At 36.0% G+C, this 23,783-nt stretch overlaps 1 protein-coding gene across 4 annotated transcripts in view; it reads left to right on the top strand.

Annotated features, from left to right (window-relative positions):
* UHRF2 (ubiquitin like with PHD and ring finger domains 2) overlaps positions 1–23,783 on the top strand; it is a 56,322-nt gene that overhangs the window by 15,647 nt on the left and 16,892 nt on the right. For 3 of the 4 annotated variants that reach the window (XR_005558260.1, XM_039356165.1, XM_039356162.1), the window contains 6 exons: positions 727–986; positions 13,426–13,644; positions 16,534–16,587; positions 17,873–17,982; positions 20,004–20,190; positions 22,246–22,369. Coding sequence is in view for 3 of the 4 variants with exons in the window: in XM_039356165.1 (XP_039212099.1) it covers positions 727–986; positions 13,426–13,644; positions 16,534–16,587; positions 17,873–17,982; positions 20,004–20,190; positions 22,246–22,369 (954 nt within the window). In the remaining variant the exon portion in view is untranslated. The remainder of the gene's footprint in view (positions 1–726; positions 987–13,425; positions 13,645–16,533; positions 16,588–17,872; positions 17,983–20,003; positions 20,191–22,245; positions 22,370–23,783) is intronic. The other variant, XM_039356163.1, reaches the window with a different exon arrangement.

Raw genomic sequence — 23,783 nt, 5'->3', positions numbered from 1 at the left:
AAGGATAATACTACAGAAAATATTAATATTAGGAAAAGTAAATAGTTAGAAACATCCAGTTAAAATAGAAGCAACAAATATAACATGGATGTCCAACTGTCTGGTTTGCCTAGGCCACATAATATGAAGAAGAATTATCTTGGGCCACATATAAAATATAACTAATAATATTATAAAAACACATAATGTTAAAAGTTTATGATCTTGTGAAGCAGCATTATTAGCTGTCCAGGGCTGCATGCAACCCACAGGTTGGGCATTCCTGTATTAAAAAATTGCAGATACATTAAATCATTGGTGATAATGAATAATACTATGAAAGAAAAATATTATATAATACAGTACTTCTATTTTAATTAAATATATGGTTTCTGTGCAACTTCTGTTTTAAAACAATTTTCTGACAATCAGATTTATACCTAATGGCAATAGTTTGCTGCTAAAGTGGCTTCCACCGGCATTTTTTTATCTTCACACATTTTCTGCACAACTCCAGATCTGCTTCAGAAGTTTGGGGAATTCCAATACGGAAGAACAAAGGACTATCCTACTTTATGAAATCTGTTTTTACAACTTTCGGTATAGGCAGTATAAGAGTGTACAGACAAAAAATGCCAAACTAGAAATAAATTATAAGTGTAAATGTTAGCACAGAAGCTCAACATCATCACATTAGTTGTTTGTTTCTACAGTGTAACATTCACTAAATGTCAAATTTATTTTTAGATAAATGAATTGGTGGATGCCCGAGATGTCACTATTGGATCCTGGTTCGAAGCTCATATAGAAAATGTAACTCGAGCAACAAAAGGACATAAAAATGGAAAAGCTCAAGGAAAGAGTGGCAGTAATTACAAAAGGACTAATGGAAACTTGAGCCAAGACCATTCTAGAGAAAATACAAATAATTTGGACAATACACCTTCCACATCTTATACAGATTATATGGATACTGAAGATATTATTTATCATATCAAGTATGATGAGTAAGTGCTGCTGATATTATTATGAGGATGCCATTGAGTATGTGATTGATATAAGAAAATGGGATCCTTAAACAGATTTATATTTTGAGTTCAAAGGAAATAATATTTTAAAAGTTATAAAATGTGTCTGATTGATATATATATATATATATATGCAGGAAGTTTCTCAGACAGATGTCTAATTGATTACACCTTGACATTTTTAACTGCTATACTGCAGTTTTACTTTTTACAATCTCTCTTTGTCAGAAAAAGAAATTTGGAGATATATATATGTATGTATGTATGTATGTATGTATGTATGTATGTATGTATATGAGTGACATGATTTTGGGGAAAGTTTGGATATAGTATTTACTTTAGGTTTTTTTTTTTCTTTTAGAAGTTCAGTATTGTAATTAGAATTAGGGCGGGTATGTTTCTTGTGGAAGATATTAATGTAGTGAAATCGGCACTTCCTTAAAATATTGAAAGGTACCAAACAAAAACTGAGATACTCTTAAGATTTGGGATTCTTATTGGAAACTCATTTTGCCAGTATTTATTAATTTTTATAGTGTGTATTTCATCTGTTATCATGAAAATCTTATTTCCCTTTTTTTATTCAGGGAAGCAGATAAGAACCATATAAGTACTTTACAATAAGATATATCAAAGGGAGATAGAAAAAAATTATTGGATTTACTTACACACTAATGCAACTATGAAAATCCTATGCCCACAACCAGACACACACACACACACACACACACACACACACACACACACACACACACACACCCCTTAGCTTTTGTTGCCTATTTTCTATCCATTATAAGAAAATACCTTTTTTTTGGGTAACCTTATTTTAAGATAACAGAAAGCTTATTTCACATTATTGAAAGCAGCATTCCACTAGTTTAAGTGAACCTAACATTCAAGCTCATTATTCCAGAGGTCATATAAAAAACAATATAAAATTCACCACCTTCCTGAAAAAAAAAAAAGATTATTCCTCCCAGATAGATGAAAAGACTGAATAATAAAATGCTTGAAAAAAAGGTCAAATTACATGTTTTTTTTCATTCTGTGAAAGTTGTTTAAGAGATTTCACAGAATGTAAAGTTGATCCAAAATAAATAAAATTGCAGAGACAGTGTTCATCCTACAAATGAATGTACATACCAGTTTTAATTGGTGTTGTCTCACAATATAAGCTATTTTTTTTCAGTGCTAAATGAATTAAATCTGTATTTTGCAGCGTAGTGTTTTTCATATCTTACAGCATTACATGTAGATATTACAAGTAAATAAATAGTATTACAATACTTACTAGGATTTCAGTAGTCAAGTAATAAATCCAAAGAGTTGAATTTTGAAGCCAATGCCAGGGGTTATTTTCATAGTCAATGTTCATCTCAATCTAATGTTTTTGTGAAACCATTATTAAAATGGAATTAACTAAACCATTATTAAAATGGAATTAACATAATTAAAATGGAATTAACCAACTGGCTTCAGTTTGGTACTTTAAGTTTATTCTTCAAGTATGTCTCAAGACTCTTACAGTGCCAATGAAAGTTTTTAACAGCTCATTCCCATGCTGTTTTACATATAGCTTTACATATTTTACTATATGGCAAACATTTAGTTAAATGGTTCTTTGGAGTTTGCTCCATTTTATTAATATTAGATGTATATTAATATTTATAATTCTACAAACCAACTAAAATGAATGCTCAGTTAAGTGGAAAATTTTCTCAACAAGATGTAATTTGTGCAAGGATTATCTGAGAGGATGCCTTTCTCATAGATACTTGCTCAATAACCTGTATACTTGTTGAAAATAATACGATTGAAAACATGTAAATCATCCTGGGTTCATCTTAATCACAATTATTTACCCAAATACCTTAAGAACTCTGGACAAATTCTCTTTAGATTTGCCTCAAAATGATGGAAAACCATCCTGTGAATTCTTCTACTGAGGTAAGCAAAGGAGTAAGAACAAAATCTAAAATACCATTCCTTAAACTGATTGTAATTAATACTATCACCAGACATGGTCTGATAGTTTACAATTTATCAAATAACCAGATAGTTTATAAAGTTTTTTATTATAAAATTACATTAGGAATAATGATTTCTGTTTATTTATAACATAGCAATTGCATATAGTAATATCTGGTCTTCTGCTCTAATTCCTCAAAGTTTCAAAGTATCAGTTTCTAATTCTGAAAGTTAGAGGTTGTTAAGCTGAGTTAAACATTAAAAAGAGAAAGAAAAAAATATTATAGCTGCATATCTCAATCTAAATAAATTGAAATAAAAGATTCATCCATAATAATTATTCATGATTTAGGAATTAAGTAAACTGCAGCAGTGTAAAATATAAAACCTAGGAAAATCTAAGTTGAAGTAGGAAGGGGATTCTATTGTGATACAAATCTGTCTATTGCTTTTTTTAGGCAAGTTAGTTTTGAGCACCATTATCATGCAGCAAACTATTTATGTAAACTATTTATAAACAACATAGGAGTGAGCTGCTAAACAAGAAGGGTCCATTGGCATTTAAAGAACTTTGAGATATGCCTAAATCAATTTAAAACATCACATGGAAGAAGATTAATTTCATTTTAATTATCTATTTACTTTCTGGCTCCATAAAACTTTAGACTGAGATTGATTTTGATTATGAAAATAACTACTCAGATTGACTGAAATGTTAATACAAAATAACCACTCAAATTGACTGAAGTGTTAATGCAGGAGGAGAAGCTCGCAGATCTGTTGGATTCAAAGTTCCATCAGTCACAGTCAGCATAATCAGTGGCAGAGGTGATTGGAATGGGTTCTTGGCTGTTATAATAATTCAGATCTCTTGTTAGCTTGATTCTACTTGTATGTTTCACTGAATAAATTTCTTCCAATAGAAATTTGCGTTACTGATATATGACCCAATATCAGTTATGAAGTTCAGTACATTTCCTGGTTATGATTTAAGTATCCTAAATGACTAGAAAGTAAGCTACATGCTGTGAGGATGTTCTGTGTGTAAACAAACTATCAAGCTTTTCTGCTTATCTGTCAGTACTAGGAACAGCCCAAATTAATCCACTGCAGGAAGAAGACTACTTTCCAATTTCTTCAGCACATTGCAGTTTGTTTGTAGTTTAATCTATCAGCACTATAAAATAGATGAGACTAATAAAGAGACACTATGTGGGCCTAAAACTACTTTTATTAGAACAACTGTAGTAGAATCTTGCAACTCTGAATGTACTTCCTTCCTCCCTCTCTTACCTTTACGTGAATGGGAAGGGTGCTACTAGAAGCTTTTTCATAAATCTCTTTCTTGGTAGGGGCTCAGGACTTGTTTACATGATTGTTGCGACTTGTTTACGTGATTGTTGCGTTGGCAACAGATCTTCCCTTTATTCATCAAGGCCATCCTCTATATTAAACATGTCAAATTTGCGATGTCACGTGATGTCTCACAAAGTATTGGGACTGTTTTGCCATTGCTGGCAATGGGGTGGGCGCGGCTTCTGCATGATGCGTCCAGCCCCTGGGCCGGCAGTTTGATATCCCTGCACTATACTGTCTACAACACCTTTAAATTGAGTACTATATATTTTCTTAATGTCAGTCAGTATCCAGTCATGGATTGCTGTTGTCGTCCACTGTTGATCTGTTCATGCCAAATGGCTAGCTCATTTGCAATTTCTATGAGACTACCCATTTTATTAGGTCATATACATATTATGCTTTTGTTCTTGTCATGGTGTGTTATGTTAAGCATTTGCTCTTGAATACAGCATGAGATTGTCCAAAACTCTTCAACTTAGTTGCACATTTCTTTTACAATATCTGCTTCTGGTAATCCTTTGATGTGGTCATAACTATTAATCTTCTCCAGTTCATGATTTTCAAATTTTATTGTCAAAAGTTGGGAGTAGTTATTGAACATGACTTGTATCATCTTGTGGTTCATTGTGAAATCTGATTAGTTGCTGCTGACATTTAATTTATAATTTTTTCAGGTTTTCAATGTAGTTGGAGAAAAAATGATATTTATCACTTTTTAAATAATATTTTTACTTAATTTTCTATATTTAGAGTTCATAAGTGCTTAGTTGAAAAAAAAGATATTTATCACTGAACTTTATTTCTAGCACTAGTACAGTCATTGGAATATCTCTTCTAGACTTCCTGAAAATGTTTTGGTAAAATTAGCTTACTTTGTCAAATTATTTTTTATATAATTGATGGTGAGAGTCTTTATCTGGATAGTAACTCGATACTCTGTAAACATCAAATGTAGCATTCAATTTAACACTTTTCAGTGAAGGCTATGTCGTTCTGTCTGGTATTCTTTAGATTTAGAACTTTGAATAGTTTGCTGAACTGCTTGTATATAATCTGTGCTGCTAATTCCACTTTTGAAGCTAGATCCTTGTGATTGGGCAAAGTTCAGTGGTTTTTTTTTTTTTTACCTGTTTTGAAATAATTCATAGGAGAAGTTGTATAGATCTGAAATAGTGGTCATCAGTTAGCAGCTTTTGAATCTTTTGGGTATAAAAATGATGCACCCTTGCATGTAATGATTTGGGTGACATATTTCTTCATTGTAAGCAACAACAAATTTTGGCAGTATTTTGTGTATTTAGCTATACCATGTTTCAAGGTATGCTATATCTGTATTGTTGGTATATCTGCCTCCATTAACAACACCACATAACTTATTTTACAAATAAGAAGAACAGGTTTATATTTCAAGCTGAAGTTTTTACTTAGAAAACAAAAAAAATGCCATTCTATGCCATCAGACTGTGCTTTAAAGGATATGCTGATTTCTGTTGCTTTGTGCCAATATATTTAGTTCTGCTCTATTTCAGTGCAAACAGACAGCACAGCCAACTGAATGTTTGTCTTTGGCATTGTTTTCTGCATTGTTAGTATCTTGGAATTGTATTAATAAAATATATCAGTTTGGATTCTTGTGGGTTTTCTTTAGACTGCTGATTCTTCTGAAGCAGTAATCCATTGCTTAATTTTTCCCACTATGTAACATGTATCTAGGAAATGCTTCACCTAAATAAAATCCACGGTTATTAGTTAATATAATTGAAGAATCTATGCAAAATCATGTTGCATTTTTTTCATTTTGCTTCTTTATTAAATACTTTACTCATGACATCACCCAGAAATCTGTATGCATATTCTGCTTTCAGAAAGCAGAAGTTACATGAGAAAATACGGCATCTCAGAGGATTAAATGTTTTTATCATTGCTAATTTATATTACCAGAGAATAGATCATCGGCTTGCAGGTTATAGAATAGCAACTTGTTCATAAAAGCAAAGAAAATCTGGATTATGTCCTTTGCATTTTTTTCTCCTTTTCTACAGTAATTTTCATCCCAAAATATTAAGCTTACCTTTTTACCTGTTCTCAGTAAACGTTTTCCCGTTTACCAAAGGAATCAATTTCTTTTCAATACTATTACCTTTCTATCACACCCAGTTAGACAATTTTTCCCCTTTAGAAAACATGCATAGCAGCCATAACTATACTAAATTTATGAATCCAAGGAGAAAAGTACTGTTCATATTCTATCATGTTATTTGCATTTATGTAGTTCATCATTGTGATGATTATTTTGGAACATTTGTGTAAGATGTCAAAATAAGGAAATCAAAATATTGTAAATATCAAATTCTGAAAACTGAAATCTTCAGAAAGATTTCTGAAAAGCAAATTGTGCATTTGTGCTATACTAATGATCATGTCCTTTGCAGAACAACTGAGCTCCAAAAATCTCCATGCACAAAAGTATCCTTTATTGAACAGTGATGTGCTTTCAGCACGGGCATTCCTGATTAGCTTTTTGGGATGAAATGAAAATCGCTTTGACGTGGTTTTCCCTGTTTTTGGCAGATGGTTCTGATTGTTAGATCTAACTATTTTCAGTATAATTAATACATACATATCTCTGTGCACGATGTGGAACCTACCCTTGCATTAATGTTTTTGTCTTGTATAGGTTGATAGGAAAGACTGTTCTTGTGTACTCATTTTTAAAAAACAAATCTCGTTACTAAATTTTGTTAGCTTGAAAACTATGTTTAATATTTGGATCTAGTATAAATGGTATAGATTCAAGGAAAATAACATTAAAGCATATATTACATTCCCAAATAATATATAGACAGAGATAATGGGTTTTTGTTATGGTGAATGTTATATCGTATGTTTTTAATTTCAGCTAAAGAACAGGTGAAGAGATCTTTTGCTTCAGAAAAAGGTTTTTTTAAAGCAAGAACAAAAAAACACAGGTTAACATTTTTGCCTGAATTGTCTTATAAAAATGTAGAAATGCAGCCTATGGTCAAAGAAAGCTGAAAGTCTTTTCTTAATGGGTAACCAATTGCTAAGAAAGGTTTCCATAGAGATGGAAGCACACATAAGGATTCTGCTATGTTAACATTAATATTTAAAATTAGAAGCAGGCTTGGTAGGGTTAAGCTTTCAGAAAGACATTAATCTATATTGAATTTGCTGGACTTTTAAAAATTGAATATATTCATGTTTATGCTCTGTACCTCTTTATATCCATCCCTGTAATCTTCAGACCCTGTTTCCTTTGACTTCTTATGGCTGTCCTTAATAGATTTTTTGTCTTTTCTTTTTTGGCTTGGGAGTTTGTGAAAGTTGGTTTGGATATGATATCTTAAACTTAAAAATGTTTCTCAATAAGCTACATTTTTACACGGGAAGAAAGGCATTTTTTTCATTTGGTTTAAATGAAAGGAACATTATACTCAGTTATCCTTTCTAATCTACTAGTTTTAACATAGCTTGATTTTTATAGCCCTTTCTCCCATGATAATTTCCTTAATTTAGCATAGGTGAAAATAAATATAATGCTTTTATTCCACTATAAAACACATTACAATTATTTCTCTTACAGACATTACATGCTGTATTTTGGCTAGCTGATATGTAATTCCAGTACAAATACAATGTTTTTTTCTCACAGCTTTATGAGAAAAGTGTCATTTGCAAATGTCTTTACATTGTTCCAGATATAAGCAAATGGAAGATGGATAAATAATTTTGTCGGTGTTTGTGAAAATAGAGTTGGTGTTTATTATGTCCTCTAATTTATTGAAATGCACTGTTACAGCCTCTTTCACTTTGGTGAACAGCTTAGGGCTCAGTTCAGGTGATAACACGTTGCCCATATATGATGAGAGTCTAAAATTAGTTACTATCCATGTCACTGTACTAAATAGTGGATAAAGATATGATTATATGAAGACTATTATGTTTCTTACTTTGATATCAGCATAGGAAAAAGTGCTTATTGTACTATTAATTTTTTTTCTTTTGATATTGATTATGTGTGTGAATATTTTAAACATTGTCACAAAAATGTAATTGCAAGAAGTGAGATGTTCTTGTGCAGCACATTTAATTTTTCAACTATTTTAAAAATAAGAACAAAAAAATCAAGAAAGTAATGCAACCCTTGGTTTTAATTTTCAGACTTCACTTGAATTTTTGCCTAGATTTTAATATGAAATAATGCCTTTTGTTCAGTTCATATTTTGTACCTCATCATTCCAAACAGAAGAGTGAGGAAACGTATCCCTCTGCACCTGGGATTACATTGCACTTCTCCCCATCCTGTGCTATCAAATGTGTGAAGCCTTGCCAGAGAAAGAGCTTCCACTGAATAATACATGAAAACTAGAAAATTGGAACAGAAATTTTTATATAAATAAAAACTGCTGAGAGAAATGGAGAAAATACGTTTCTGCTTCTTGCATGGAAAAAATAATGCTTCCTGTGTCTTATTTTATAAAGAAGTTGGTGACTTTTGCATTTTGAAGGATGGAATTTCAGAGACCAGAAGATGTTTTGCTTCAGGCTTTCCAAGTTGGATGATAATGACTCAGCGGCGATTAGTTCAGGCCTTTTTTTTTAAGGTAATCATTCTCAAAACTAAGAACTTCAGTGCTGAAATTGCATATCTCAGTCATGAACGTGATCCAAATAATTGAGGGACTAATGTTCAGTGCAGGTCACATGTTAGATCTGATTTTGTCTCAGGGCAGTGGAGACTTGATCAGGAATTGGGAATTGTCATTGACAGAAAACTTTAATTGCTTTAGAATTCTCTATATCAGCTCCCTATGACAGAAAGGCCCATTGGATTGGCCCATTGGATAAATCCTACTGGGTTTCAGAGGGCAAGTTCCCAAGGACCGATGCATAATTTAGCTGAAGTTTAGTCTCCTCTTGGAATGAGACAGTGGTTGAAGTTTTGGATTATATTGTACCTGCATGATTTCTCTATATACATGGATCGCAAAGGGTCCCCTGATTTTAGAGGAACTCCCAAAAATGAATTGACAAAAGAGACACCCAATGCACTGCTGGAGTAAGGTAATGAACTAGTCTAACCAAACATCGGTAAGAATATTCATGTGAGTTGATTAGAATGGCAAACAGCTGCTTTCTCACTCTTGCATCTCCTGTTTGATGTTTTGCAGCCCTGTTTAAGGTAACCCATTATCTCCTTGGGAGGATGGGTCAAAAGATCACCCTAACAGCTGCTGTGAAGATTTTTCAAGAAATCTATTAGATAAAATCACTTTGGGTTATCACTTTATTTTGAGTTGGACTGCAGCTGTGCAAGTCCTGTAAATTGACTGTGGCTCAGTCTTATGTGGTTATTGGAGTCCATTGGTCCTAAAGAAGTGGACATGGTTCTTGAAGCTTAGAGTTTAACCACTGTCTTGGCTGATTAAGGCCTCCTAGGTGGTGATCTATGATTGGATCTAATGATTGTGGTGGGAAATTCATCCTTGAGTAAAGAGGCAGTTTTAACTTTTCTTAAGGAATTAGTGATCTGCCCCTTCTTCAGCAAATAATCTCTGGATTTAATAGTGTTGGATAATCTCTGGCTTATCTTTAACCTTCCTTTTTGGGGCAAGATTATTGAAAAAATGGTCTGTCAGTAGATAATCTGGAAGCAGATTATCTGGAGACTTTTCAGTGTCCAGCTATAGGAGATTGAATCCTATAGGCTTGTATAAAGTATCAGATGGCATTGATTGTACTTCTGGATGATCCCTGGTAGGACTAGAATGAGAATGGTACATCCATCCTGTTGTCTTTGATTTCTTAGTGCCTTCAATATCACCAATCATGGTATCCTTTTGGACCAGCTCAGGGGGTTGGAAGCGAAGATATGGTTTTGTGGTAGTTCTTCCAAAATCAGTTCCAGTTAGTGTTGAAGATAGGGAGAGATCGAACTCTTGATTTGTGAGGTACCTCAGTACTTCTTTCTCTACTCCTATAGCATCCGCAAGTATTATGGGCCCAATTGGCAAAAGAAAAAAGACCATATTGGTTGGAAATATGCAGAAGAGGCTTTTATGCTGCAGTGGATAGACAATGGCTAGAATGATGAAGGTGATGATGATGATAACATCAGTAGAAATGCACTGGCTCATCGATTGACATGGAATTAAATTGAGCAGTATGCTGATGATATCCAATTATACACTTCAACCTGTTGCTGCCAATGGCCATAGATGGACAGAAATATCTATCTAGGATGTTCAACCTAGTAAGACCTGGTTCTAGATATTGAAACTTCCAGGAAGTGAAGATTTTCTGAATGGGCTTGTATAGTCTTATACTCTTGCTCGAGGAGCAGGTGGTAGCCATGACTTGAATGACTTTTGTACCATTCTGTCAGCTCTTCTACTGCCATGTAGGTCATTAGTGTTTTTATTGTAAAACTAGCAACAGAATCTTTAAAGTCTGAATGTGCTGGCTTCATCTTTCCTATATTTTTGGGTGAACTAGAACAGGGGTCCCCAACCCCCGGTCCGTGGACCAGCACCGGTCTGCAGCATGCCACCAAGCGGGCCGCACAAACAAGCAAAGCTCCATCCTCAGGATGCAGGCAGTATTCAAAACCACACCCCCTCTGGTCAGTGGAAAAACCTTCCTCCATCGCACCGGTCCCGGGTGCCCAAAAGGTTGGGGACCTCTGAACTAGAGCTTGTTGGAAACATTTATTCATGTTATGCTATATTCCTTGTTCCAGACTCAACCCCCTTTTTTGTGACAATTGCCTTGGGAACAGCTTTCCCTCTCCTTCAAAGCCTTTCATTCTGTCCTCTACACATTTTATTTTGTGCATTGTTTGTGCCCTTTCCTGGATTGTGAGGCCCTACTCAGTAAAATTCATGCATTAGTCACCTCTTATTTGGATTATTGCAACATGTACTCCAAAGATGCTCTTGAAGACTAATTGGGAGCTGCAGCTGGTCCAGAATGTAGCTGCATGAGTAGTTATGAGTGTACTTCAGTAGGCATCTCTACTTTGTAAGCTACATTGGTTGCTAGTGGCTTCTGGGTGGAATTCAGAGTGGTGGTTATTTAGCATTAAAACCCCTCTGGCAGAAGGCTGAATTATTTGCAATTCTGCCCATTTGATGATAAGCTCCAACAGAGTTGGCATGTCTTCATCTCTTAAAAATGCCATTCTGTCATTATGTCCTATGGAATAACATTACCCTGAGATTTGGGTATCCAAACTCAGCCTATCTTTTCTAAAGACCTAGCTTCTCCTCTCCCCTCCCCCCCCCAGACATGAGGATTAGAGTTCCTGTCCAATGTGCTAGATAGCTTGAAATATTTGCATTACTGTTATATTTTATGGTAAATATATTATTATTATTCTATGTATACACTGTCCCAAGGCATTTGAGAAAGTATATAACTCATCTGAATAATTTTTATTAGATTCCACATTTTCATCTTTCACCTAGATTAAAAATTACCGGTACTTGGTATCGTAAGATTTCAAAGTCATTAGTATGAGCTGTGCCTACTATATTCGGATTTTTACCCCCATTGTGCACTTTTTAAATGGCTGCTTGGCATGCAGAAGTGTGGAATTTAGATTAGTTTCTGCCTTTTGGTGAATTGCTTTAAAATAGTGTATGAGTTACAGTTTGTATGGTTTTTACATCCAAGGGCTACTTTGATTGTGGGACACGGGATCTGTTTTCCTGGAAGTATAATCACATTCCATTCTGCTGTGTTAACTTTCCTGATTTTCTGTTTAATACAAATGGAAAAGATGAGAAATCAAGTTTCTTTATTATAAAGTAGAGAAAAGAATTTGGAACTGTGCTTGTTGCAAGGAAAGAGTTTTTTCTTCCATGAGTAGTTTACTGATTTTTTCACGCTGTTGGTATGAAAGTAGCTCCTTCTAAATATGTACTATAGGAATGAAGATCTTGAGTAGAGACAATGGGTGGATGAATGGATGGATGGATGGTGGAGAATACAGTGGTCAATGTACTAAAAGATTCCCATATTTGTTTTATATAAATGCATCATTGTAAAAGTTGTTTACTGAAGTAGAATTCTAGGAAATTTCAATGGTTAGATACTTAATTCCAATGATGATGTATTTCATCTTTTTATAAAAGCCTTTTTTGTTAACTGATATAACCAAAGATAGATGTGATTATGTGACATAATCATGAGTGTTAATCTGGAACATAGAATGTGGGGAAGCAGTTGCTCCCTTCCTATATAAATAGATCTTGTTTGTTTTATTGATACAGAGATAGATTTTCAAAAATATATTCAGTTGATTCTTAAAAGCAGTTGTACAACTAGATTCAGGCAGCCAAATGAACTTTGGCTTTCTATTTCTTAGAACAGCAGTCTCCCAAAGCTGTCATCATTTTGATAACTATTAATGATGTGATATAGGTATGTATTTAAAGCTTGAAACCTGTAATTGTTTTTGCATGTAAGAACTTTGATCTAAAGTCTCTCAGTATTGGCCTAGACTATTGTTGAAACATTAATTGCAACCTTAGTTGCCTCTTGAGCTCTTTTTTAATCTTTATTTGTGGAAACTGAAATGACACTGAAATTCTAAATCTTAGGTTTTACTGAAATTACTAGGGCTTACTTACAAATACATTTTTAGAACTGGAGTGAGCCTACTGTTCTTCTATGTAATTATTCAAATTTATGCTCACTTCTTTATAGTCACATTGAGAAAATAAAAGCATTTCTCTAGAAATGAGTTATAGTGATGTCCCAGTAATATTTGTTTTCTTTGTTATAGTTAAAAGCCAGTTCAGTTCTATCAGTATGCCTCATAATCTTTAAATATAAAACCACCTCTAAGAGATTCTTTAAGCATCTTCACAATCCTTCATGTGCAGTAATGGTCTTTGGGGAACACTTCTCACGTGGACAGTAAAATTCTGCTGTTTCAAAAGCAGGTTCCCATACATTATGGACTTGATTTTTAAGGGTGTTAACACGGTTGTATTATATAGATGTTTAAACATTTGCATTATGATATTGAGGTTATTGCAACTTTTGTTTTTATTCTTTCTTCAAGATACCCAGAAAGTGGCATTGTAGAAATGACTGTCCGTAATCTGCGGCCTCGAGCAAGAACTATTTTGAAATGGAATGAATTACATGTGGGTGATGCAGTGATGGTTAATTACAATGTAGAAAGTCCAGAAGAAAGAGGATTCTGGTTTGATGCAGAAATTACCTCTTTGAGAGAAATTTCAAGGACTAATAAAGAGGCTTATGCCAAAATTATGCTGGGGTAAGATTTTATTGATTAATACTGCAGTCTATCTACAGTTTTTACATCATTTCAGTAAATAAAACCTTTCAGTATAGCACAAAACCAGTAATTTCTTTCAATGCTGTTTATTTTTTTATAGCAAGAAGTTAAAAACGATGCTGCTCTGTCTTTCTAATATTAGATTTATATCCCTTCTTTCATTTTGGGACTCAGTACTCAAGACAGCATACATAGTGCTTTATTCTCCCATTTTTCCCCTAGAACAATAACTTATGAGCTAGTTTGTATAAAGAGAGAGTGACTGGTCCAAAGTCATCCAATGCATTCCATGGCTGGCAATGGACTAAAACTGGGACTTTCTGCCTCTGGCTCAACACTTTAACTACTATATCATGCTTTCACTCATGTCGTTCTCTTTCCAGCTATTACTTGAAATACGTAAACAACAATTCTGGAAATCTGCTCAGCAGTAAATTCCATTGAGTTCATTACTTTGGATAACTCAACATAAATCACAGTCTTATTTTCTTCATAATGATAGGTCTGGTTTTGAAGCACCATGGACACATTGATTTAGTACTAACTTACATAGAAATTAGGATTCTTAGATTTTGGTTTTTAGAAATACCATGAAATTACAAAAAGAATAAATACACCAGAAATATGACAGTATTGTAGTGATTTCTGTGGTTTCAGGAACATAGCAAGAAACATCATTTAAACCATGTTATGCTTCTGATTTGCCAGATCATTTTTGCTTTTTGGTATGCAAATGGAGAACTTTACTGTGGTAATTTTTGCCTTCCAGAAGGAAGCAGTTTCTTTTTATATAGTTAATCAGTGTTCCCAAATGCGAAGTAGACTTAGGTCTCAGAATTAAATTTGGTGAGAAAAAAGAAATTACTCAGCATAGCAAAAAATGGCTGAATTAGCAGAGCAGTGTTATATTTGGACAAGAGGCAAGAGGAAGAGATGAATGTATGTGTTCTTCCCCTTTCTACTCAGCTTAAATGTTTTTCCCACTTTGCAACAAGCTTTGAGAGAGTTGAAACAAATTACCAGCTCATTAGTTTTCTTTCCCTCAGATTATGCTTATTTCAACATTTTCATAATCCTGCGAAATGAAATATTTTGGCAATGTACAGATCTTCATTGTGGTAGCAGAGGACTGCCAATATCCTGAAAGAGAAGAGCCCTGCTGTAAAATCAGAAAGAATAATAAATATGATGAACGCATCTGCAAAAAAATGGTTAATAGGGAAAAGCAGCACAATTAAACTTTAAAAAAAATATTTTCTCTTACATCAGCAGACAGAGTATCTTTCTGAATATATTAAAAAAGATAAAGTTCTTCATAAGTTTTCTTCATGGAAACACCTCCAGTCCTTTGCTCCTGGAAGTGTATCCATAAAACTAATGCTTGGTAATACTGAATAAAATCTAAAAGCAATTATATTTGAGGTATCTTATAAAACCTGATGTATTTATTTGAGTCATTTTTGTCCAACATAGTTGATCAGTGTAGCTAATTGATGTTACAGTTAGCAAGTGAATAGCCATATGAAATGAATGAATGAATAAAATAAAAAAATATTTACAGTTACTATTTCAATCATTAAAAAAATCCCTAAATGATGAAGCTAATACAGGTATTTCATAAAGGAAAGTATGAAGTGGCGCAGCAGTTAGAGCGCAGTACTGCAGGCCACTTTAGCTGACTGTGTTCAGCAGGTCAGCGGTTCGAATCTCACCAGCTCAAGGTTGACTCAGTCTTCCATCCTTCCGGGGTAGGTAAAATGAGGACCCAGATTGTTGGGGGCAATGTAAATATATATATACATTGCTTACTGGTGTACACCGCTTAGAGAGTGCTTGCACTTTAAGCGGTATATAAGTCTCATAAATAAATAAATAAATAAATAAATAAACAGGTAATCGAGTTACGAATGTAATGAAACCCGCCTATTCAATTTATAACTTGAAAATTCAAGTGAATCTCGTACTTTGAACGAGATCACTCCCTGCTCATTAAGACACACACGGCTCATTAAGTGAACATAAAGTATACCAGGGTGGGGAAGGCCATGGTGGGCCTACTGATGGAACAGGCTCCCAAGGCCTTCCTGACCCACTAAGATACCTCATGCTTCCCCCTCCCTTCCTGATGCGCCCGACTCACCTTGAAAAGATATGTTTATTATCTGCCGCGGTTGCTGCTGCCGCCTGGATCTGAGGCTGGGGGAGGCTTCCGCGTGCTTCTGGAGGCTGGATCTGGGTGCTGGAGGCTTTTCCCAGGCTGCTGCCACTCAGATCTAAGGCTGGGGGACCCTTCCGCGTTCCTCTGGAGGACTGATTTGGGCGTCTGAGGCCTTTTCCAGGCTGCCACCACCCAGATCTGAGGTCAGGAGATGTTTTTGCGTGCTTCTGGAGGCTGGATCTGGGCTCCGGAGGCCTTTCCCAGGCTGCTGCCACCCAGATCTGAGGCCAGGAGACGCTTCCGTGTGCTTCTGGAGGCTGGATCCGGACGCCGGAGGCTTTTTCCAGGCCACTGCTGCCTGGATCTGAGGCCAGGGACAGTTCTGTGGCCCTCTGGAGGCCCCTTTTCCAGGCAGCAGCGGACTGGGAAAGGCCTCTGAAGCTTGGATTGGGCCTCCGGAGGCACGTGGAAGTGTCTCCCAGATCGGGCCTCTGGAGGGTTGCGAAAACCTCTCCCAGCTTCAGATCCGTGCGGTAGCAGCCTGGGAAAGCAGCCCTGATCAGCCTCAGGAGGCACGGAGAAGTGTCCTCTGGCTTTGGTTCCATTCTCTGTTGCATAGACAGAGGCCTAAAATATCATTAGATCATGCGAGATCAATAGAGTGAGATCTCGCCTGATCTTGCATTACTTTAGGCTTCCATTCCCTGCAGACTCACTGAAGACCTGGAACAGCCAAGAAAGCGAAGAATCTCGATCTTCGCAGGGTGAGTATTAAAGGCCTAGTGCCTAGCGAGACCTGGGATGGGGCTGGGGAGGGAGGGAACAAGGGTGAACGACTGCCATGGTGCAGCAACATTCGTAATTTCAGGACTTGCTCATAAGCACTAGGGGGTGCTTATCGTTTAACTTCGAACGTTCGCTAAGGGAACGCTCGTAACTCTGAGATTACCTGTATTTCAAATTTAGGCAAACTTTATTGCTGGCAATCTGTTTAAGTAATGTGTGGCAATTCATGGTAAAAGCTAGATCTGAATGTGCAGCTTTGCCCATAAAGCAGCATATGATACTAATAAGTAGTATTAGGAATGTAATTTATGCAGGAGTCACCTATTTTTTTGTTTTGTTTTATTTTTTTTTTTAATAAAACACTGAGTTTTGAGGAGGAAAAATTAAGCAAGTTAGATTGTTAACCTTATGTTACTCTGTATGGAACTCTTGCAATATTATATAGTGACGGGAAAGCTAACCAGTAGGTGTATTTCATTAATTAAACTACTATCCAGTGTCATGCTCTGAAAATATAGAGAGTATTTCCTGATGGAGTTGAATATGCTTGTCTGTTTAATTATACTGAAATAAATGAACATATTTTACTTGTCCATTATAATGAATCAGACCTACAATCAAAAGTCTTCATCTTCATGGTTCTGATTTAGATGTCAGCCAATCAGCTATGCTAATCTCTTGTTTTCTTAATCTTTTTTCTTTGTTTTTTGCTGATTTCTAAATATGTATTATTCTTGGCCCTTTAAAAATATATGCCCTCAAGTATATTAGTATCATTTACTTGGTTTCATTTCTATTAGTATCATATGAAATTATAACGGGTATCTGAAAATGCTTTGCATGATTGTATTTATTTCTATATTGATCATTAAACATATATGGCAAAAGAGAAATAAAGTTTAGGTTGGTTGTGCCTTTATTGTTGATTTATTTTCTGGTTTATAACATTAATTATTTGTAATTTTTTTTCTTAATACAATTGTTAATATGTAAATGGTTGCTAATGTTTTAGTATGATTCTTCACATAGATGCATTATTTGCTTTTCTGTGAATATTAGTGAATATTTTTTGGATTAATATAATATTGCTATTTCACAATTGAGTTTGAAGCATGCTTTTATTTAGTTTTTAGTTAAGTCAGTGACTGTTATTCAAGCATATAATGTATGCTTCCACAGTAATTTCATATTGTGTTCCATTGGATAGCATTAAAATTGGAATGAGAGAAATTGAGTTGAATATTTTGTTACCTTAATTTTCAGAGGCTCAGAAGATGTAATAAATGATTGCAAACTCCGTTTTATAGAGGAAATATACAAGATTGAAAAACCAGGAGCGTATCCATTGACATTTGCAGATGGAGAGTTCAAAAGTAAGTATTTGGTCTGCTTATGAAAGGTTTCCCATTTTTGAATAGTATTTTACACATCCTATTTTTAAAAGAAATATATTTGATTCATATATTTTTCAAATACATATTCAATTCTTAGAAATAATTTTATATTACAGTGATTTATGAAAAGATATTTGTAGAGAAAATCAGAAGACAATGATTCATTGTCTGCAAAGGTTTGCACATTTATGCTGTCACTGCCATATATTTAAACTCTGCTTATTCAGCCAACTTCTTTTGCTAATAAATGTCTTCTACAGACCCAAGATGGCACTAGAGAGTAATCTTACGGCCTTTCTTCAATCTTGACTACTGTAGTAAATTACTGCTTGATTGAATTTATAGGAAAGAAAAGATATTATAGGAGGAAGAGGGCATATTGAAAGAATGCTCAGAGGGTTTGGGCAGCCTTTCTACAGCAGACACTTCTCTAGGACAGAGGTCCCCCACCTTTTGGGCACCAGGGACCGGTTCAGTGGAGAAAAGTTTTTCCATGGACCCAGAGAGTGTGTGCTGCCTGCATCCCACGGATGGGGCTTTGCTTGTTTGCGCGGACCAGTTGCTGGCATGCTGCGGCCTAGTACCGGTCCAAGGATCGGGGGTTGGGGACCCCTGCTCTAGGAGATATAATCAACTGCCCAAGCAGCTTTCTTTCACTTGCTCAAAGAACCATCTTTTCCCTAGGTCGTTAGTGAAGAAGGAAAGAGATTTTAGGAAGATGAAAAACTGTCTACCAGGGACTCAGTGCAACTATTTTTTTCAATGTGATTTCACATTCCTAGCGAAGGTCTATATTCCAACAGCTTCAAAGGGATCCGTTTGATCTAGTGGCACCAGGCAAGTAAACAGGAGACTGTGATTTCTAGTCTCACTTTAGGCATAAAAGCCAGCTGGGTGACTTTGGGCCAGTCTTTCTTTCTCAACCCAACCCAGTTCACAGGATTGTTGTGGGGAAAATGGGGCGTAAGGAATATTAGGTATGTTGGTTGCCTCAAATTATTTATAGAAAATTATGAAGATGGGATCAAAATCTAATAATAATAAATATGTAATACTCTTCTCCTATTTTCCCCACAACGACAGCCCTGTGAAATGAGTCATGCTGAGCAGAGAGAGTGGTCCTAAGTGGTTTTTGGGCTTAAAGCAGGACTAGAACTCAAAACAGTTTCCCGGTTTCTATCTTGGTTCCTCCAGTTACTTCAAGGAAAGAGGCCTTTTGGTTCTTCTTTAGACCAGATACTGGTTGAAATCTAGAACAAGATACTCTACTTTCCCCAATATAAAACCATAGATGCAAGGGATCCAGATGGCTGAACTGAATTGCCACCTAAAGAAGCAGCTAATACACCAGCAACAGTCTAGGAACTAACTCTTCTCTGTCATGTTTACAGGGGATCCAAGTGACATAAGTTATCAAGGTCCCTTACTGGAAGGCAAGCTTCTCCTATTCTTCCAATATTGATTTTTCCATCTCTGCAGATGTCTGGGTGTTTTGCTTGGTTTCAACTATATTTATTGGACCATGTGTCCCTGTAGTTTTAATTTTTTCTACAGGAATTGTGGGAATCAGTAAGACAACATTTTTTAGTAATATGATAACGTTTTGTCTGACTTTGTATTCCAATACATCAAAACATCAAAAATGTATGATCCAACTGTCTGTGCAAATGTATTCTGTCCAGTAACAAATAGTAAACACTTCATAGTTCATGACCTTGAAAGAATGACTGTCTGGTAGTCTGCAATTACTTGCATTTAAATTTGTTTTCCTGGTGGGTGTCACCCCAGGAAGCCAAGATAGAAAATCTTGGTGATCATTGTATTTGCTTTTTCAAAAGCAAAAGATAAATTTTAAAAATCTGGACCCATAAATGCTTATTAACATTTTTAATAGTTGTTGGTTTATATAATTAATTTTCTGTGCAGCTAGTGCTCAAGTCCCTTTTTAATCACCTTATTTCCCTTGCTCTTTCTTTCTTTCTTTCTTTTCTTCTTTGCAGGAAAGAGTGGTCCTGAATGTAAACATTGCAGAGCTGACCCAGATAAAGAATGTCGATTTTGTTCTTGTTATCTCTGTGGGGGAAAACAGGATGCACACATGCAACTTCTCTGTGATGAATGTAATATGGCTTACCATATATATTGCCTGAACCCACCATTAAGCAAAATACCAGAAGATGAGGACTGGTAAGAAACACACACACACACACTTTTCTTTTTAATTGGTTTTATTGAGGTTTTCTTGTTTTGACAGTTGTGAGGCACCCAGAATCATTAGGAGTATGGCAGCATACATGTGTGATTTTTTAAAGACAATATACTCAGTTTCGTTGCCAATATAATTAAAATTCATTGATAGGAGCTGTTATTTCTAATGCCCTTCTAGTGTTAAAAGAATGGGGGAAATCATTTTTTTCCTATACACTTTAAACATCAGATGAAATCAGAATTATAACCCTCATTTTTAAATTGTAAGCTTTTAGCTTTAGAAATCCTTGGCGTTCATCTTGTATGTGATATTAGATATTGAAAGCCACTGTACAGTAACCATAGGTTTATTGTATGGTAAGTTGATTGCTCCTGTTCTTCTTACCAGTGAGAGTTTCTAAAGAAGGATCAATTCCTTCTGTAATTTGTAGATGTGTAAATTCAAATCTTTGCTTGACCCTGTTGTACTCATAATTGAAAGAGATGGTTTGTTCATACCGTTTAGCTCTGTGATTTACTTAGCTACTACTTCTGACAGTAACCAAATAGAAGCTGTTGAGCAGTGTTCACCAGGAGATTGTTTGCAGTTCACTCCAAATGTTCCGAACTTCAAAATAATTGCAGTCTTTTAGAAAATAGTCTTTAGAAGCTAAATTTGGAATATCACACAATTTTTATAGAATGATGAATTTTGAAAGTATTTGCTGAGATGGTAAGTTTTTGTTCTTTTGCTTATCGTAGAAAATATCCAGGAGTTGTTGAGCATAAAACCTGTCTAATTAAGATAACTATCATTTAACAGTGCTTGCTCAAAATCAAGGCTTAATTATCTTGGACATTGTAATTGTTATATTGTTCGCTTAGCCAGCTGCTACCAAATATGATATTCAGATGCTTATCCTAAACCTGCAGATGTAGGGGAGAGTGATGATCATAGCTTCCCTCATATAACTCCTACATTGGAATAATACATCAGATTTGTTCATGTTTGTTTTTGTTTCTTACATACTGTAATGATAACAATATGGGATCATGGTTTAGTTTTGCATTTTATAGAACACCTTATTGTAAAATCCACGCTTAAAGCTAAGAGAGAAGCAGCAAATTATGTCTAATCTTGCCCTGTTTATTTCAAGGCTAAACTCCTCATGCAATATTTCGGGAGAAATATATGGTATGATTAGAAGAACAGCCCCACCTAATATATTGGAAGAAATGCTCCCTTGTGGCCACATGACTGCAATCTAGGTGCTTGGCAACTAGTTTGCATGAATGTTTGCAGTGCCCCACGATCACATGGTTGCCATCTGCCATCTACCCTAGCAGCTGCCCCAGAAGCTGTGAGGGAAGGTTGCAAGTCATTGGGGTGAGTCTTTCCCACCTGTGCACTTTCCCCTTAATTCTTCTGTGCTTGTGCCAGCCATTAGTGCTTGCCTTCTTTCATCCTTCCCTGCACTCCCCTTCCCCACCTAACATTAACCATCTACCCGGCTGCCAGTCTAGCATTTGCAACTTTCCGCTGGCTTCCCCACTGACTTTGGTTATGGGAGGCCAGCAGGAAGTCACCTCATGTAACAATCATAGTATTCGGTTAATGAAGGCAACAGGCACTGCTGGGATTGTCATCATTAAGTGATCTGGTTACGCTTTATGGCTGCATCAGTTAGCAGTAGAAATCCCAGTCCCAATTGCCATCATAAGCCATATTATCTGCATAGCGTAGGTGTTGAACTGAGACTTTGGAGGTTTAATCGGTCATGGAGTTTGCTGGATGATTTTGAGTCACTTTGTAAGTCTAATCTCTCTTACAAGACACTATGGTGATAAAATTATAGCCACCTTGAGCAAAAAAATGACACATGAATGCAGTAAATATTAAAAGAAGAAAGGGGTTTACAAGAAGTTGCAAGAAATGTAAATATGAAATATAAACCCACAAGGAGTTGTGTTTCAATGCATATTGCATAAAATGCATATGTTAGTATTGTATTTTTATTTATAGTTTAATAGATTTTAAAATCATTAATATTTTAGGTACTGTCCTTCCTGTAAAAATGATTCTAACGAGGTTGTAAAAGCTGGGGAAAAGCTGAAACAAAGTAAAAAGAAAGCAAAAATGCCATCTGCCTGCACTGACAGCCAACGAGATTGGGGCAAGGTAAATAACATTTAGATATCCTTATATATGTATCCTCTCTAAACATTTATTTCCTCACTTATAAACTTCAGACATTTTTAAGAATCTAAAAAAGGTTAAAAAAATAATTGTTTCCTAATATCCTCCATAACTTCATAATCCAAGTATGAAATGTAATTCCCACATAAAATAAAACCCAGAAACAAAAACTCAAACAAATTACCTGAAGTCACTATTAATTGTTACTCTCCACATTTCAAACATAGCATTATCATACTAAAGCAGCGGTTCTCAACCTGTGGGTCGGGACCCCATTTGGGGTCGAACGACCATTTCACGGGGGTCGCCAAACAACGCAGTCCGCCATTTTTTCCCCTTTTCCTTAGCTTTGCTACTCCCTTTTATTTTATTGGCTTTTGAAAGCCAATAGAATAGACTCTCTTGAATAGAGTCTAATTCTATTGGCTTTCAAAAGCCAATAGGAATTGTCCAGGCTGTCTCTGCCCTGCTGAGCCCGCCAAAAGTCCCATTCTGCAAACGGTGCTGCACCAGTTGAGTAGTCCTCGACTTACGACTGGTTGGGGGTCGCGGCATTAGAAAGGTTGAGAACCATTGTACTAAAGTATGATTTTTAGTAAACACAGTATGGAATTGAAATCATGATTAGGAGTTGAAATTAATGATGCTGTTTAGAGCAGGGCTTTTCAACCAGTGGTAGGGGTACCACCTGTGGTACATTGGCACCTGGCAGGTGGTACGTGACCATCCTAGAAAAGTGGTAGCGGGGGAGGGGAATGAGCTGAACCGGTGGCAGCACTGCACAAGCCTGAGTGAGAGATGGCTGGAGCTGCAGGGCTGTCAGGGCTCAGCAGAAGCGCCAGGATCAGCGATTCTTCGGGACTGTCAGGGCTCAGTGGAAACGCCAGGATCAGCGCCAGGCTCCAGCTGGAGCTCGGTGCTGATCCTGGTGCTTCTGCTGAGCCCTGAAGAAGCACCAATCAGCTGGAATGTTGCAGCATCTCCAGAGTCTTGTGATTTACATTCAGATGCTTGGCAATTGATTCATATTTATGACGGTCACAGTGTCCTAGGGTCATGTGAAGTGACCAAAACCTGCTGCAACCACCCAGCAGACGGGAGGAATAAAAACCAAACACCCACCCACCCCACCCCCACTGCCAATCCTTAACAGAAATGCTCACAACAATGAAAACCTCAGACAGGAGGAAGAGTGCGGCCAGGTGGGCAGGCTAAGTGAACTGTTGTAAGTTGAGGGCTACCTGTACTTTATCACTTTTTTACTTTTTTCTTCTTTTTTGGGGGGTCATCAAGTTTTTGACACCTTGCTAGGCGACTGGTGGTACTCGGATACTGCCATATCCTAAAAGTGGTACAATGGGTGAAAAGGTTGAAAAGCCCTGGTTTAGAGTGTGCT

Source organism: Crotalus tigris, unplaced genomic scaffold (genome assembly GCF_016545835.1).
Source record: "Crotalus tigris isolate CLP2741 ecotype Arizona unplaced genomic scaffold, ASM1654583v1 scf7180000018786.1720131, whole genome shotgun sequence".
Classification (NCBI taxonomy): domain Eukaryota; kingdom Metazoa; phylum Chordata; class Lepidosauria; order Squamata; family Viperidae; genus Crotalus; species Crotalus tigris.
The sequence above is the reverse complement of the archived record's forward strand: the minus strand, read 5'-3'. Positions and strand labels throughout refer to the sequence as shown.